At 38.2% G+C, this 17,469-nt stretch overlaps 1 protein-coding gene across 1 annotated transcript in view; it reads left to right on the forward strand.

Annotated features, from left to right (window-relative positions):
* CLVS2 (clavesin 2) overlaps positions 1-17,469 on the forward strand; it is a 71,980-nt gene that overhangs the window by 45,241 nt on the left and 9,270 nt on the right. The window contains exon 4 of the mRNA XM_036248858.1: positions 6,814-6,924. Within this exon, the coding sequence (XP_036104751.1) occupies positions 6,814-6,924 (111 nt within the window). The remainder of the gene's footprint in view (positions 1-6,813; positions 6,925-17,469) is intronic.

The following is a 17,469-nucleotide window of genomic DNA, read 5'->3' on the forward strand; positions in this document are numbered from 1 at the left end:
TTTTCTCTGGTAGGTAAGGTTATGAGCGACTTTTTAAAACTATACATTATTTTGGTTCAAAATTTCTACAATAAGCATGTTTCATATTTATGAAAGATCATATACTAAAACATCATATACTAAAAGCAATATATTTGATTCTAGTATAACTTTAGGGACAGAGTTACAAAATTAAAGGTGTAATTTCTACAATTCAAATTTATTACTAGGTACTTTTCTGTAGTGCATATAATAGTTGAAACTAGGTATTTCAGAAAAGTGCAATAAAGGGAGAAAAGAAAAACAAACATTTAAAGAAACCTAATATATTTAAATCTGAGTGGGTAAATTACATACAATTTTTCCTGATGTTCACACTGAGGAGACTTAACATTGTTGATAGGTTTAGGAACTGTAGACAGTCATGTGAAATAACACTAAAGTTGTGGATTTACTTCTCATAGAAAGTTGACTTTGCTTACATTTATGACTAAAATTATGCCCCAGTTGCATCAGAAATTATATTGATTTGTTCTAAAATCTGACAACTTGCTTATAGTAGTTTGATCTTAACACACAATTTTTATATTTCATCAAAATCTATTAAAGAATTTGAATGGTATGTTAATATCTAAGATGCTCCCACTTTTCTTCTTCAATAGCTGTACATTTAAGGCAAAGATTTTTGCTAGAAATATGTGGATAATTTACTTATGTATATATGGTATATATAAATATATTCATGCACATTTTATGTTTACCTCTGTGGTCATTTTCATGTATGCAAAGTGGGGGTTGATGGTTCATTGGTATCCTAGTACAGAGGAGGTGTGTTCAATGATACTAGCTACAGTTAGCCACTAGCAGTCCTACTAAATGTTATTCTCACTTTTCAGTTAAGGAAACTGTGGCTCAGAAAAGTAGTTTACTTAAATAGTAAATATCAGAATATACTCCATTCAATAGACTCTCATCTTATTCTATTATGGGACACACACAAACTCACGGAGGCACACACCCTCATTTTTGAAATGCTGTGAATATAAAGATGAATCTGGCAGTCTGGTGCACAAAACAAAACAAAACAAAATCTCTCTGAATAGTTCAAGAAGAAAATGGATATAATACAGAGAGTTAGTGCTTAAAACTTATTGTAAGAGTGGGAGAAATGAAAGTAGGTGAGGACTGTGACTGCTATCTTGGTTTTGAGGTCACAACCCTGCAGAAGTGACCCAGAGGTCAAGAAACTGCTGTCTCCACCTTCTTACTGCTGTTGTCCTAGAAGCCTTTCACCCTCGGAAGTGGCAGCTAGAAAGTGGAAGGTGCAGTTCAGACACGATACAAAACCCTTCAGAGCTTGCAGCAAGAAGGTGACTGCTGGCGCCCTTCAGTCCTGTAAATCTTGCTCAAGTGCTTCTCATTGATAGAACCCTCCTATTCTTAATTACAGCTGTAAGATTCATGTTTTAGTCCTTCATTCTCTGTCCTATTGGGTCGGGCATGAGGTGGGTAGAAATGGATGCCAGGCTCAGCACCAATGGACCAATGAGTTCAAAATGCAATAGTAGAGACAGACAACTAAAGAGACAATTTCAGGGTAACTGTGCTGGGGATGGCGGGTTTTTATGGGAGAGCAGTGGGTTAAAAAGTAGAGAAGGGAACAAAAAGAGCTTCCCGGAGATGATATTGCCTGAGTAGGTCTTAAGGAATTAGCAAGATCAGATCACACAAAAAAGGAGGGAAGGCTGTAGCAGGCATATGGGAGAGAACAAAGTCAACAAGCTATAACACAGCACATGAGCATGAATAGAAATGAAGGGGTGGATGGAATTGACATGGTGCTAAGCAGGGGAGTGGAGGTCGTGGGTTTGGGATTTTACTGTAATCACATTTGCATCATGGAGGGTAGATATGAAAATTTGAAGCCACACAGAAGTGGGGGCATAAGTATTGCAGGATTTGGGGTGTGATCAGAAATGAGGGGATTAGACTCTTCTTTCCAGTTCCACTTGTAAGAAGCTTGGCAGTTGCCACCCTTTCCTAACAACGAGTGAAAAACCAAACAAACTGAAAAATCAACCACTCTTCCTAGATCCGTAAGTAATGTGAGCATACAGGGCAAACCACTACCACCAGGACTGAAGAGATAAGCAAATACCGGGAGTCTCCTGACTGCAGCGGACTCATGAGAGGAAACCACAGGAGCCAGTGCTGGGGGAGGGCAACCAGGACTGTTGCTGAAAGGGCTGGAGACTCCCTGCGGACAAGGCTGGAAGATAAAAACTCCAGGTTGTGCTGGTCATAGTCCCCTCCCCCACCTCCTGCCCCTTTTAGATTTACCTCCAGAGCTCAACAGTGTTCTGTCAGTAAACATCAGAGGAAAATCTCTGTGTTTCTGTCCAGGGAAGAGTCAAAGGCACCATTGTGAAATATGCCAGAGAGCACTCTGTTCTCAACAGTCTGCCCTCGGGAGAAACTGGTTAACAAAGCTAACCTGCTGGGGTATTTCAGAGCCTTACTGATCTGGGGGTAGGAACATAGCTGACTCTAGGCTGCCTGTCCCACCTAAGGGGAGAGAAAAAACTGAGACACTTGTGAGTTCACATTCCAGGGGCACAGGCTCCCTGAGAGACTAACACCTAATCTTAGACTATGAAATGCTTTCCTTTCCCCCAACCTTACCACCGCCTTACTAACCGCCTCTTTACAACAGTTCCTTTTTAGCTGGTACAGAATATCTGGCCAACAAGGAAAAAATGATAAGATGTACTAAATCAAAAACAGGCAAAATAACACAATTTGAAAAGACGGTGCAAGTATCAGAACCAGACATGGCAGGGATGTTGGAACTCTCAAGCTAGAGATTTAAAACACCTTTGATTACTGTGGCAAGGACTCTAATGGATAGAGTAGACAGCATGTAAGAACAGATGGAAAATGTACATGAGGTGGAAACACTAAAAAGAAATGCAAGAGACCACAAACACTTCAACAGAAATGAAGAATGCCATCGATGGGCTTATTAATAGACTAAACATAGCTGAGGAAAGAATTTCTGAGGTTGAGCAGATATCAATAGAAATCTTCCAAACTGAAAAGCAAAGATAATAAAAGCTGAAAGAGCAAAACAAACAAACAAAACCCAGAAGAGAGTATCCAAGGACTGTGGGACAACTGCAAAAGGTGTAATATATGTATGTGGTAATACCCCAAGGAGAAGACAGAGAAAAAGGAAATGAGAGGTATCACAGTGAGGAAAAGGACAGAATAAAAAATTATGTCCCTGTTTTGGACTTTGATGCCTGAAAGGGGGCATTAAGTCAGAATATTAACCTAGCTGTGCTTCATTTCAAAGTCAGTTTTCTTCCTTATTTTTCACCCTGTCTCAACTGTGATCTGATCAAAATTTCCTGTATCTGAAGATGTATCCAAGAAATCCCGTGACATCTTGTCAGAGTTATGTGTATAAGTGTGCATATTCTTTTTTTTTTTTTTCTTTACAGGATAGAAGAAGCATGACCTCCAAATGATTCTCAAAGTTTAAAAGTCACTGAGCTAAGACTTTTGGCTTCATAACTTGATAGCTGGTATTCATTCAGTTCTGTTCTAGAAATCAAATGCTCATTCAGGCGTATATTTAAAAGCGTACTGCTTAAGGTATTGCAGTAGGGTAAAAACTCAAAGTTCTTCCTGCTATAAAACATCAAAGTGTTGGATATATCATAATAAAAATATTTCCAGATGCCTTGCTGAAATCTGAGACAAATAACCTCAGATCCAAACACACAAAGTCTACTGGGAATAAAAGCAAGAGAATTAGTAAATCCTGGGTAGTTCTGGAGGCAAGAGTTGACTGCAGAAACCTTGAGCTTTAAAGAGTAATGATTGCCTGGGACACAGGTTGGGCAGCAGCAGAGGCTAGGCTTGAACACACTGAGGGCAAGTGGGGGGACTGAATGTGAGACCCTGTGTTCCCTCAGGTGCTATACCCTTAGGGATAGGTTGTGCCAGGAAAATCCCCATTGACCAGGAAACCTCTAAGGAAACTTCTCTGCCTCTCATATCCCCATTAATAATGGTGATGATAACAGTATTCCCTGATCGTCTGTAATAATTTTTTTTCATATGGTTCTAAGATTTGAATATACACTGCACAAAGAAAGCTCAATGTGGAAAATAAATTAAAGCCAAACCAGGTTGATAGCGCCTAGTAGGAGCTTATACAGATCTTGTCTGGAGAAAGACATCCTCAAACTAGCTCTTTTAGGATTCCCAGTGATTAATATTAGCCAAATATGAGCTCACCATCAACAATATACCATGAACAAGGTCAGCAGAGACAGCAAACAAATTCAAGTCCTCAAGGACTCAGAAACAAAATGCCTGTGTATAAAATAGTTATCAAACAATGTTATTAATGATGGAATTAAACTAAACCAAGCAATTAGCACATTACAATCTCATGAAAATCTATTTTACACCCACTAGATTGACAAAAATTAGAAAAATTAACACTACCAAGTGCAGTATATTAACACTACCAGCTGGAACTTTCCTGCATTACTGGGGGAAAGAGGAAGTAAACTGGTAAATTGCTTGCACCAGTTTTGTAAAGGTGAGGTATATATACTCAATGACTCAACATTGACGCTTTTAGATAAATGCCCCATGTACAGAGTGCAGTTGAACATGCACGAGAGGCATGTTAGGAAGGAGTCCGCTGGGCAGCATTGCTGGTAATGGCAAAGCAAAGCAAAGCAGAAATTTGGAAAACACTGTGCTTGGAATGAAAAAAGTTAAAGAATTGTGTTGTACGACATACTGGTATACAATACAACAGTGATAATGAGCTATAGCTCTATACAACGTGTATGAACCTCAATATAGTGAACCATAAAGCTAATGTTATATGACAACAGAAGAGTACATCCACTATGATGACATTTTTATAAAGTTCGAGTACTTAAAAAACTTAATAGTATATTTATGGGGCGCATGTATATAGCAAAAAATAAAATATTAAAATACATAAAATATAAAATAAATGTAATATTTATATATTTAGTAAATAAAATATAAGCCAGGGAAATGTTTAAATTTGAAATATAATATAAAATTTTAAATGTGGGGAAGGATAGAAGAATATGAATACAGTGAACTTCAAGGTTACCAATGATTTGCTATTTCTTAAGCTGAGTGGAGGGCAGATGAGTCTTTATCCTAGCATTCTTTTGATTTATATACATTATTATCTTCTTTTCAGGTATATAAATGTTATAAGTTCAAAACACACTTGTCTTCATTTCTCTCAGATCTCTTTCCATCATTGTAATAGCCTCTTGATGAATGAAACTGCTTATTTACGAAAAAAGTAATGACATGAACATAGAAGGAATCACATTTTACCTTTAGCTATTCTAATTTATTTATTTTTTGAAGTAGTGTGGGTTTTTTTATAGTGTGTTATTCTCAGAGGTTGAAATTACTTTGCAAAAATGCTTGTCGGCTCTGAAAATCAGTACACAAAAAAACGAATTAATTACTAATGCTCATAAGTGTCCCCCAAAACAAATTTATTAACGGGGTTATATTATGCATGTTTTTAACCTTTTGAATCTTGTTCAAGAGAACATTTACATTTAAAAGCTACACATACAATTATTTCAGTATTTTCACTTTTGTTTCTGTTAATGCTCTAAGCAGAATCCAGAAGGATGCCAATTACTATGAGGTTCCTTGAGAGACATTTCTAGTGATATAATTTTTCTGAAGACATTAATATTCAATTCATTGTGGAATTTTGAACTAGTAGCAAGAATCAGGTCCATTTATGTGGAATCCATAGTGTTTTCAAATGTTCCAGTTAATTCACTTGAAGATTCCCTTCCTGTTGTGGAATGAGTTTGGGATGTACTTGTCAATATCACTTCAGATACAAACCTTACGCAGGTGAGTTCTTGCCAAAGCAAAGACTCATGTTATGAGAGCCCCCTTTCTACTTGTGGGGTGAGCTCAGAGGGTTTTGACTTTTATTTAATCTGGCAGAATCCATCTCCAAATTTCTTACACTGTTATTCTAGGTTTTTATTTTGCTTTAAGTTCATTTCCTTTTGTTGGTGGTTGAAATAAAGAAAGGAGAATGTTTATAATAAAGCTGGTAAGAGAAAGAGAATAAAGTGAGTTTTGATATCTGACAGTGCTCATATTATAAATGATTACAGTGAACATTTTTTTCTTTATTGATGTTAGAGAGAGAGAGGAAGGGAGGGGGAGAGAGACAGAAACATCGATGAGAGAGAACATGGATTTGCTGCCTCCTGCATGCCTACAACCTGGGCATGTGCCCTGACTGGGAACCAAACCGGCAACCTCTCGGTGCATGGGTCAACGCTCAACCACTGAGCCACACCAGCCAGGCTACAGTGAAATTTAATAAAACATTTTAATTTAGATACACTTTAATGGAAATAATTTTAATAAAACTTACCTATCATAGGTTTATTATTTGACAAATTTCTAGTGTCTTTTATTTATGTTTTTTTACTTATAATGAATTTTGGCAGTTTGCAGGCTTAAAATATGACAGTCCTAAACATGCTGAAATTCATATCACCAATCTATTCTTGCAAAGAATTTGCTTTATTACATATTGCTTCAGTTTTTGTGTGGCAGATACAATGTTTAATGCGACAAATGTCATCTTTCTTCTCCTAACTATACTGCTAATCTCATTTAGTGTGTGTAATAAAAATATTTGTCTACCATAGGACCTTCCCTAAACCTTTGCCATATGATAAAGTATGTTGGATTTTCTTTCCCTTCATGTTCCTCTAGGACAGTTTTCCTGCACGATTCGGAGGAATTCATTTTGTCAACCAACCGTGGTATATCCATGCCCTGTACACTGTAATCCGGCCTTTCCTTAAGGAGAAGACTCGGAAAAGGGTATTTGATTGTTCCTGTTTTTATTCACCTTCTCCATTCAATGAATTATGATGCATACTGTGTATATAATATTGGCTATGGTAAACATGCTTCTATATTGCAAATAAATATTCAACTTATAAGACGTTTTAAAATTCTTAAAGATGTGATTAATTCTGAACAGTGTTTCTGTGAGAGAAATATTTAAAACCTGCTTTCCTAATTTTTCACAAATTGGGAGAACATTTTAGCACATTCATTATATATGTTAATGTCTCAGTTTAAAAGTTAAAAAATGCTATATTAATATATAGTTATTGACATACTTAATATCAAGTAGGTCTAGACAAAAACTATAGCTTTATAAGTTGATAAATGGAGTTATTTTGCAATATGTATTGCATTGAATATAGTGAACCTTGTGATAGTTAATATGACTTTGCAGTGATTGTCATGATCAATCATACATTTTGGAAAGAATGCTAATTTGCAGAAATATTAATATTTCTTTAAATTACAAGTTACTTGAGTCAGATTCAGTTTTATCTAACAATGAGGATATTGAAAGGGTGTACAACAAAATCATCTTTCTGAAAATAAGATAATTCATAGAAAGCATCTAGCATAGAGCAGGTCACATGGTAAATACTGAACACATTTATTATTTTTGTTAATAATATTGATTTTAAAAATGCATTTTAATGCACATTATTTTTTTTTCTCCAAATAGCTCGAAAAGTAAGCATAGTAAGCATTATGTTCTATTTCAGAATGGAGGAAAGTAAGTCTTAGGATGAATAAGTAACTTGCTCACTCATTTATACAGCTGTGAAGTGGTACAGCAGCATTTGAATCAAAATAGCTCCATATTTAGAGCTATTTTTAGCATTGTGCTGTGACCAGTTTTCAAAGGATTAGTTCCATAGTAAAATATAACTTTAAATCTACATGGAAGAAACATTTCCATGTTTCTCAGTGAATGAGAAGGCACTTCAGGTGTTTTGGTGTCATTGGAGCCGCAGTGTGAGTGGGACTGGGAAGTAATTGTTAAGTATGCATTTGTATCGGACATTAGTGGTAGAGAGCTCTTTGTTTTTGAATTTGTTGAAAATGTCCCAGTAGATTAGGAGGAAGAATTCTGTAAACAATTATAATTGATATTAGAAATTGTTTCTACCACTGTCAAATTAATTAACATTTCAGAATTTAGAAGAATGGATGGATGTGCCTCACAAACAACACTTGCAAATTTGTTTTATGAAGGGATGATCAGGTGATCGGAAACACCTGCTCAGGCTTTTAGTACAAATTATACTAGTGAATGATTTTTATAGTAGTCATTCTGCCACATGCTGTTCTAAGTTCTTACGTATGTTAAGTCATTTAATCCTTAAAACAAGGCTTATTTTTTTCTGCTTTTATAGAGAAAGCTAGGGAAGATGGTTAAGCAATTTGCTCTAGACCACTGATAGGAGGTAGTAGAGCTGAATATGTGGGTTTACCCGAATGCTGTTCCAGGTAGAGAGAATAGCAAATACAAAGGTCCTTAAGTAGAAACACTCCCGGTGTGTATGACCAACAGCAAAGAGGCCAGAAAGACGAGCAGAATGAGCTATTGGGAGGACAGCAGAGGACTGGGTAGGAGGGAATGTGGCATGCAGGTCATATAGGGCCTTGAACACTATGCAACGATCTGGGCTTTCAATCAGAGTAAGATGAGAAACATTTGGAAGAGTTTAAGTGTACGGGCGATTCTTCTGACCTGATTTTAATATGATTCTGTTCTGTTGAAAGTACTGAAGTGGTTTGTCTAGAAAACCAGGAAAGCTCCAGATTTTGAGGTTATTAGATTGAATTGTACAATTAAAAAAAAATTTTTTTTCTTTATTGATTTTAGAGAGAGAGGATGGGGGAGAGAGAGAGACATAGAAACATCGATGAGGGAGAATATCGATTGGCTGCCTCCTGCATGCCCCCCACTGGGGATTGGGCCCACAACCTGGGCATGTGCCCTGACCGGATATCAAAACGGCGACCTCCTGGTGCATGGGTCAACACGCAACCACTGAGCCGCACTGGCCAGGCAGAATTGTACAATTTTGACAATGCCTGGACAAATGTATTTTTAGCATTATTCCACATGGAAGTGAAATATCTGAACTTTGGCATTTTAATTAAAACTATACATGACTTGGAATTTTTCATATGACGAAATATTCTAGGTTAAAACACTTTTAATTTCTATTTGTATAATCAATGAACAAGGCAAAGCTATTATATTTCCTTGCTAGTGTTCAAGTAATTCAGCACCACAATATTAATTAAATACCTTATACTTCACATGCTATAAAATCTAAGATCTGAAAAACTGGTCAAAGAAAACCTAAGAAGTAATTGTGAAACTATTTCATAACAAAACAAACACCTGAGCCTTCATTTTCTCAAATTAAATTAAATGACTTTGAGTCTCCAACATACCTGATTGATGGGAAGGAATATCAACCTTAGATGTTATAGGGGTCCCTTCTTCTCAAAACCTCACCAATACCTGGAATCTTTTATGCAGAGTCAAATCTCTTAGTTGTCATGACAACTTCTGACATTGTCATTGTTTAAGCCAGTATTAATTTCTTGAATTAAGGTCTCCTTCTGCTCTCAAGATGTCTGTGAAAAAGAGAGCATCTTTGCTGGAGCTAGAACCAAACGGCTAAGCTTCAGCTCACTACCCCAGTGCACTCCTCAGCTAGTCCTTGGCTGTGGTCTTACCACTCCAAGAGCTGATAAGAAACCGATTTCTCTTCTACTATGTACAAATGTCTACCTCTTCCTCAGCATGGTGGGCTCACTCTGCTCTTCCCTTGTTAATTTTCAAAAGTAATTCACCCTCCTCCTTTCCACTCTAGTCACCTAGCATATTTTCTTTTTTTTTTTTTTTTAATATGAATTTTTATTTATTTTTTTGTTACAGACATTTTACCTTTTTACCCCATTGGCACCCCCCACCCTACCCCCCCTCCACCCTGTCCCCGGCTTAGTTGTCCATGTCCATTGGTCATGCATACATGCATATAAGTTCTGTGGTTTATCTCTTCCCACCCCCCCACCCCCCATCCCCTCTTCTGAGGGATGTCAGTCTGTGCCCTACTTCCATGTGTCTGGGTCTACTGTATTCCTCAGACTATATATATATAATTCATGTTCATTATATTCCGTATATAAGTGAGATCATGTGGTATTTGTCTTTTTCTGCTTGGCTTCTTTCACTTAGGACAATACTTTCCAGGTCCCTCCATGCCGTCTCAAGGGATAAGAGATCTTTCTTTCTTACCGCTGCATAGTACTCCATTGTGTATATGTACCACAGCTTTTTTATCCATTCATCTACTGGTGGACACTTGGGCTGTTTCCAGATCTTAGCTATTGTAAATAGTGCTGCTATGAACATGGGGGTACATATATTCTTCCTGATTGGTGTTTCAGGCTTCTTAGGGTATATTCCCAGCAGTGGGATCACTGGGTCAAATGGAAGTTCAATTATTAATTTTTTGAGGTAGCACCATATTGTTTTCCATAGCGGCTGCACCAGTCTGCATTCCCACCAGCAGTGTATTAGAGACCCCTTTTCTCCACACCCTCGCCAACACTTGTTGTTTGATGATTTGTTGATGGCGGCCATTCTGACAGGTGTGAGGTGATACCTCATTGTTGTTTTAATTTGCATCTCTCTGATGATTAGTGATGTTGAGCATTTCTTCATATGTCTCTTGGCCATTTGTATGTCCTGTTTGGAGAGGTGTCTATTTAGCTCCTCTGCCCATTTTTTAATTGGGTTCTTTGTCTTCCTTTTGTGGAGTTGTATGAGCACTCTCTATATATTGGAAATTAACCCCTTATCTGATACATCATTGGCAATGATGTTCTCCCATACAGTGGGTTGCCTTTCCATTTTGATGATTGTTTCTTTTGCTGTGCAGAAGCTTTTTAGTTTGATATAGTCCCATGTGTTCATTTTCTCCTTTATTTCTGTTGCCTTAGGTGATGTATCAGTGAAAATTCTGCTCCGTATGATGTCCGAAATTTTGTTGCCTACATTTTCTTCTAGAATTTTTATGGATTCACGGGTCACATTTAAGTCTTTTATCCATTTTGAGTTTATTTTTGTGTATGGTGTAAGTTGATGGTCTAGTTTCATTTTTTTGCATGTAGCTGTCCAATTTTCCCAACACAATTTATTAAAGAGGCTGTCTTTACTCCACTGTATGCTCTTGCCACCTTTGTCAAAAATTAATTGAGCGTATTGCCTTGGGTCCATTTCTGGGTTTTCAGTTCTGTTCCACTGGTCTATATGCCTGTGCTTGTGCCAGTACCAGGCTGTTTTGGTTACAGTCGCTTTGTAGTATAACCTGATATCTGGTATTGTGATCCCACCTACTTTGTTCTTCTTTTTCAAGATTGCTGTGGCTATTCGGGGTCTTTTTTGGTTCCATGTGAACTTTTGAAGTATTTGTTCTAGTTCTATGAAATATGTCGTTGGTATTTTGATGGGGATTGCATTGAATCTATAGATTGCTTTGGGTAGTATGGACATTTTAATGATGTTAATTCTTCCAATCTATGAACAGGGTATGTGCTTCCACTTTTTTATATCTTCCTCTATTTCTTTTTTCAATGACCTGTAGTTTTCTGCAAATAGGTCCTTTACTTCTTTGGTTAAGTTTATTCCTAGGTATCGTAATTTTTTTGGCGCAATGGTAAATGGGATTGTTTTTTCAGTTTCTCTTTCTGTGAGTTCATCATTGATGTACAAGAATGCCTTCAATTTCTTGACATTAATTTTGTATCCTGCTACTTTGCCAAATTCATTTATTAAGTCTAATAGATTTTTGATGGAGTCTTTAGGGTTTTCTATGTACAATATCATGTCATCTGCAAATAATGACAGTTTTACTTCCTCCTTTCCAATTTGGATCCCTTTTATTTTTTCTTCATGTCTGATTGCTGTGGCTAAGACTTCCAGTACAATGTTAAATAAGAGTGGTGAAAGTGGACATCCCTGTCTTGTTCCTGTTCTTAATGGAAATGTTTTTAGTTTCTGTCCATTGAGTATGATGTTGGCTGTAGGTCTTTCATATATGGCCTTTATTATGTCGAGATATGATCCCTCTATTACTACATTGCTGAGCGTTTTTATCAGAAATGGATGCTGGATTTTGTCGAATGCTTTTTCAGCATCTATTGATATGATCATGTGGTTTTTATTCTTCATTTTGTTGATGTGGTGTATCACGTTTATTGATTTGCGAATATTGTACCAGCCTTGCATCCCTGGAATGAATCCCACTTGGTCATGGTGAATAATTTTTTTGATGTATTTCTGGATCCGATTTGCTAATATTTTGTTCAGGATTTTGGCGTCTATGTTCATCAGGGATATTGGCCTGTAGTTTTCTTTCTTCGTAGTGTCTTTTTCTGGTTTTGGAATTAGAATTATGCTGGCCTCATAGTCGTGTTTGGAAGTCTTCCTTCTTCTTGAATTTTTTGAAATAGTTTGAGGAGAATGGGTGTTAGTTCTTTTTTGAATGTTCGGTAAAACTCCCCCGTGAAACCATCTGGGCCTGGGCTCTTGTTTGCTGGGAGAGTCTTGATTACCTCTCCAATTTCCTTAGTTGTTATTGGTCTGTTCAAGTTTTCTATCTCTTCCGGGAATAGTTTTGGGAGACTGTGTGTTTCTAGAAATTTGTCCATTTCACTTAGGTTGTCGAATTTGTTGCCATATAGTTGTTCATAGTAGTTGTTAACGATCTTTTGTATTTCCGTGGTGTTGGTTGTTACTTCTCCTCTTTCATTTCTGATTTTGTGTATTTGGGTTCTCTCTCTTTGTTTCTTGGTGAGTCTAGCTAAGGGTCCATCAATCTTGTTTATCTTTTCGAAAAACCAGCTCTTTGTTTCATTGATCCTTTGAATTGTTTTTTTGGTCTCTATGTCATTTATTTCTGCTCTGATCTTTACTATTTCCTTCCTTCTACTTGCTCTGGGGTTTTCTTTTTGTTTGCTTTCTAATTCTTTAAGTTGTTAGGTTAGACACTCAATGAGAAATTTTTCTTGTTTTTTGAGGTAGGCCTGTAGTGCTATGAACTTCCCTCTCAGAACTGCTTTCGCTGCATCCCATAGATTTTGTGTTGTTGTGTCTTCATTTTCATTGGTTTCCAGGAAGTTTTTAATTTCTTCCTTGATCTCGTTGGTGACCCATTCATTGTTTAATAACATGCTGTTTAGCCTCCATGTGTTGAAATGTCTTTGCATGTTCTTGTTGCAATTGATTTCTAGTTTCATGCCATTGTGATCTGAGAAGATGCTTGATATGATTTCAATCTTCTTGAACTTGTAGAGATTTAGTTTGTGTCCTATCATGTGGTCTATCTTTGAGAATGTCCCATGTGCACTTGAGAAGAATGTGTATTCTGTCGTTTTGGGGTGTAATTCTCTGTAGATATCTATTAAATCCATTTGGTCTAGTGCTTCATTTAGAGTCTCTGTTTCCTTGCTAATTTTTTGCCTAGAGGATCTATCCAGTGCTGTCAACGGGGTGTTGAAGTCCCCTGCTATGATGTATTGTTGTCGATTTCTCCTTGGAAGTCCTCCAAAAGATTTTTAATATATTTTGGTGCTCCTATATTGGGTGCATATATGTTTATCAAGGTTATATCTTCCTGTTGGATAGATCCTTTCAATATTATGTAGTGGCCGTCTTTGTCTCTAGTTATGGTCTTCATTTTGAAATCTATTTTATCAGATACGAGAATTGCTACCCCAGCTTTTTTTTGCTTTCCATTTGCTTGGGAAATTTTTTTCCATCCCTTCACTTTCAACCTATGTGAGTCTTTTGTTGAGAGGTGGGTCTCTTGTAAACAACATATAGATGGGTCATGCTTTCTTATCCAATCAGCTACTCTGTGTCTCTTTATGGGAGCATTCAATCCATTAACGTTTAAGGTGATTATTGATATGTACTTATTTATTGCCATTTTTGTTTAGTGTGGTTCTATTTTTCTTCCCATTTCTACTGCTAATTACAGCAGTCCTTTTAACATTTCTTGCAGTGCTGGTTTGGTGCTAATGTATTCCCTTAGCCTTTTTTTGTCTGGGAAGCTCTTTATTTGATCTTCTATTTTGAATGATAGCCTTGCTGGGTAGAGTAGTCTTGGATTCAGATTCTTGTTTTTCATGACTTTGATTACTTCATGCCATTCTCTTCTGGCCTGTAGTGTTTCTTGTGAGAAGTCAGCTGAGAGCCTTATGGGGTTCCCTTTGTAGGTAACCTGTTGCTTATCTCTTGCTGCTTTTAGGATTCTCTCTTTGTCTTTAATTTGTGGCATTTTAATTACTATGTGTCTTGGTGTGGGCCTGTTTGGGTTCTTCTTACTTGGGACTCTCTGTGCTTCTTGAACTTGAATGCCTTCTTCCTTCACCAAATTAGGGAAGTTTTCTCTCACTATTTTTTTGAATATAGTCTCTATCCCTTGCTCCTTTTCTTCTTCTTCGGGGACTCCTATGATGCGAATATTATTACGTTTCCAGTTGTCCAATAGTTCTCTTAAGCTGTCTGCCTGTTTTTTAATAGTTTTTTCCTTTTGTTTTTCTGACTGGTTGATTTTTTCTACCCTGTCTTCTAATTCACTGATCCGGTCCTCAGCTTCCCCTACTCTGCTTTTTAAACCTTCCAATGTGTTTTTCATTTCTGATATGTCGTTTTTTATCTCTTCTTGTTGGTTTTTAATTTCCAATTGGCTTATTTTCAGTGTCTCTATGTCCTTACTCATGCTGTTCAGCTTCCTCAAGATCATGGCTCTGAATTCTAGCTCTGTTAACATGCCTAATTGCTCCGCATTGATCTCATCTTCGGTGGAGGTGTCTTGCTCTTTCATTTGGCTTCTGTTTCTGTGTTTCACCATTTTGGCTATCACTGTGGGCTTTGGAGCCTGTCAAGTTCTCCCTGTGGGTGTTGGTGTTCTGCTGTTTGTGGCTCCCTCTCTTGTATTTAGATGAGCGAGGGAGGACCCACGTTGAACACCACTGTCAAGTGTTACTTTCCTGGTTAAAGTTGCCAGCCCAGGAAACGTACTGTTATCCTCTAGCTTTTTGCCTGGAGGCTAGCAGTCTAGGTTAATTGATGAGTTTTGGGTTGTCAGTTGATTGAAAAACTCCCTCTGGTGCTCAGCCAAGGGGCTTTCACGAGGGTGGGGCAGATGCTGGTTGTTAGTGAGCCTCAATTAACACTTCAATGGCCCACAGGGTGGGGTAGGATCTCCGAGGGAGGGGCTGCTGCCTCTCCTCAGAGCCCTGGGAAGGGGCAATAGGGCCACCGTCCTGAGTGGCTGCACTCAGCCAAAGCTCTGAGCGCCCTCCAAACCCCGAGTGTCCCGACTCAGTTCCAGTCCAGTCCGCCCTCCCTCTGCCGGAGCCCAAGGTGAGTGGCTGTGGCTGTTTCAGCCTCTGTCCCGGCTCTGCGCTGTGGAGCCTCCGGGGAGTGTGACCCGAGTGCGCCGCTCCCAGCTGAGGCCGCTGCCGAGCTGCCGACTGAGCGCTCCCCGCCCCGTCTCGCGCCTTCGCAAGCCTACCGGGATCGAGTCGGTGTCCCTCGTTGTATGGTCCTCGCAAGCTGCTTTTCTGTTGGTTTTTCCCGACGATTTGTCTGTGTTATAGTTGTAATTCCAGTTTGGTTCTGGGAGACGGTCTGTGTAGCTCCGTTCACTCCGCTGCCATTTTTCGGTTCCTAGCATATTTTCTTGAATGGTGCAGCTTAGGAAAATAAAACAAAAGTTGGAGGTCTGGATTTAATATACGAATTTTTAGTGTGTGGACACTATTTAAAACCATGAGAGTGGCCCTGGCCGGTTTGACTCAGCGGTTAAAGCGTCAGCCTTCGGACCACAGAGTCTCGGGTTTGGCTCCCGCTAAGGTCATGTACCTTGGTGTCCCCACTCCAGTTGGGGTCATGTGGGTGGCAACTAGTTGATGTGTCTCTCTCAGGTTGATGTTTCTCTCAATGTTTCTCTCTCTCTCCCTCCCTTTCTCCCTCCCACTCTATCTGAAGATAAATGCAAAAACAAATAAAAGAAAACAAAACAAACAAAAAAACCATGAGAGTGAATAAAATCACTAAGGAGTGAGTAAAGTTAGAGAAGAGAATAAATTCAAGAACAGAAGCCTGGAGCTCTTTGACATTAAGATGTTGGGGTCATGAGGAATACTCAGCAAAAGAGAGTGGGGAAAAAAACACAAAAAACATTGATCAAGGTGGGAGAAAACCAAGAGAATCTGGGAGAAAATGTTTTCATGAGGAGAGTCATCTATTATATTTATTATCATCTATTCTATCCAGTGCTTCGAGAGTTCAAGAAAAATAGGGACTGAGAATTGGACAATGAATTCAGCAACAAGAAGAATCTTGACAAGAGCAATTTGCATAATGTGGTGGGAAGCAACACCCACCTCTTTTCAGTGGGTTCAGGAAAAATGAGACAAGAGTATTTGGACAATGAATATAGACCAACTCTTTGATGAGTTTTGCAACAGAGAGGAAGAGAGAAATAGGATAATAACTGGAGATTGAAACAGGGCCAAGAGAGGTTTTGTGTATGATATAAGGGAAGGGAAGAGTAGAGTTGGCATGTGTGTTCTCCGATGGGAAAGATGCAGCAGAGTGAGGAAATTTGATGGGGGGGGGGAGGGAGAGGGAGAGGGAGAGAGAAATGCTTAGGAAATACAACTGAGGAGAAGAAAGAGAATGAATTGTAGGGCACAGGTGGAGAGGTTGGCCTTTGTAAAGTTTATCCTTCATTGTACTAGGAACGAAGACAAAGCATATGAACACAGATGCTGGTAGCAGGGAATCATCTGGTTGTCCTATTTTTTTTCAGTGAAAGAGGAAACAAGGCCAAAGCTGAAAGTGATGTTGAGAGAGGAGGTAACAGGGTTAGTGAAGAGAGAGGAAGTAGTGTACTGGATTACATTTATTTTCCTAAGGATTTATTACCATACATCTTACATGACTTGAAAGAGGTTTCTTACATGAAGTAATGCATCTGATAAACTGAAGGTTATTTATCTAATAAAGTAAGGGTTTCAGGTGTTGGAGCTTAATTTTTCCAGGAAAAATTATTTTTGTTTCTTATGAGAAGAACCTTGCAGTGTGTGTGTGTGTGTGTGTGTGTGTGTGTGTGTGTTTTCCTTGGCTCTTGTGTTCTGCAAATAGGAGTGGGAAGGTATAAAATTTGCAATTAATTTGATGTACTTTGGTACAGATGGCATCTTCCACCTCTGTAAGTCCCACATCATGTATTCCAGGCAGCGATTTTTTTCTGCCTATTTTGGCCAGTGACTTGCTCTCATCTGCTTTTATTCTTCCATAATTTGTTAAAATTACTTGTTGACTGCTGACTCCCATCCCTTTCATTTTATTTGATGTTTTAGACTAGTCTTTCTTTGTTTCCTATATATTTACTTCAGTAGATTCTAAAAATATGGAAAACAAAGATGAATGTGTTAGCCTGTTCATCTCAAACC

Source organism: Molossus molossus, unplaced genomic scaffold (genome assembly GCF_014108415.1).
Source record: "Molossus molossus isolate mMolMol1 unplaced genomic scaffold, mMolMol1.p scaffold_m16_p_8, whole genome shotgun sequence".
Classification (NCBI taxonomy): Eukaryota; Metazoa; Chordata; class Mammalia; order Chiroptera; family Molossidae; genus Molossus; species Molossus molossus.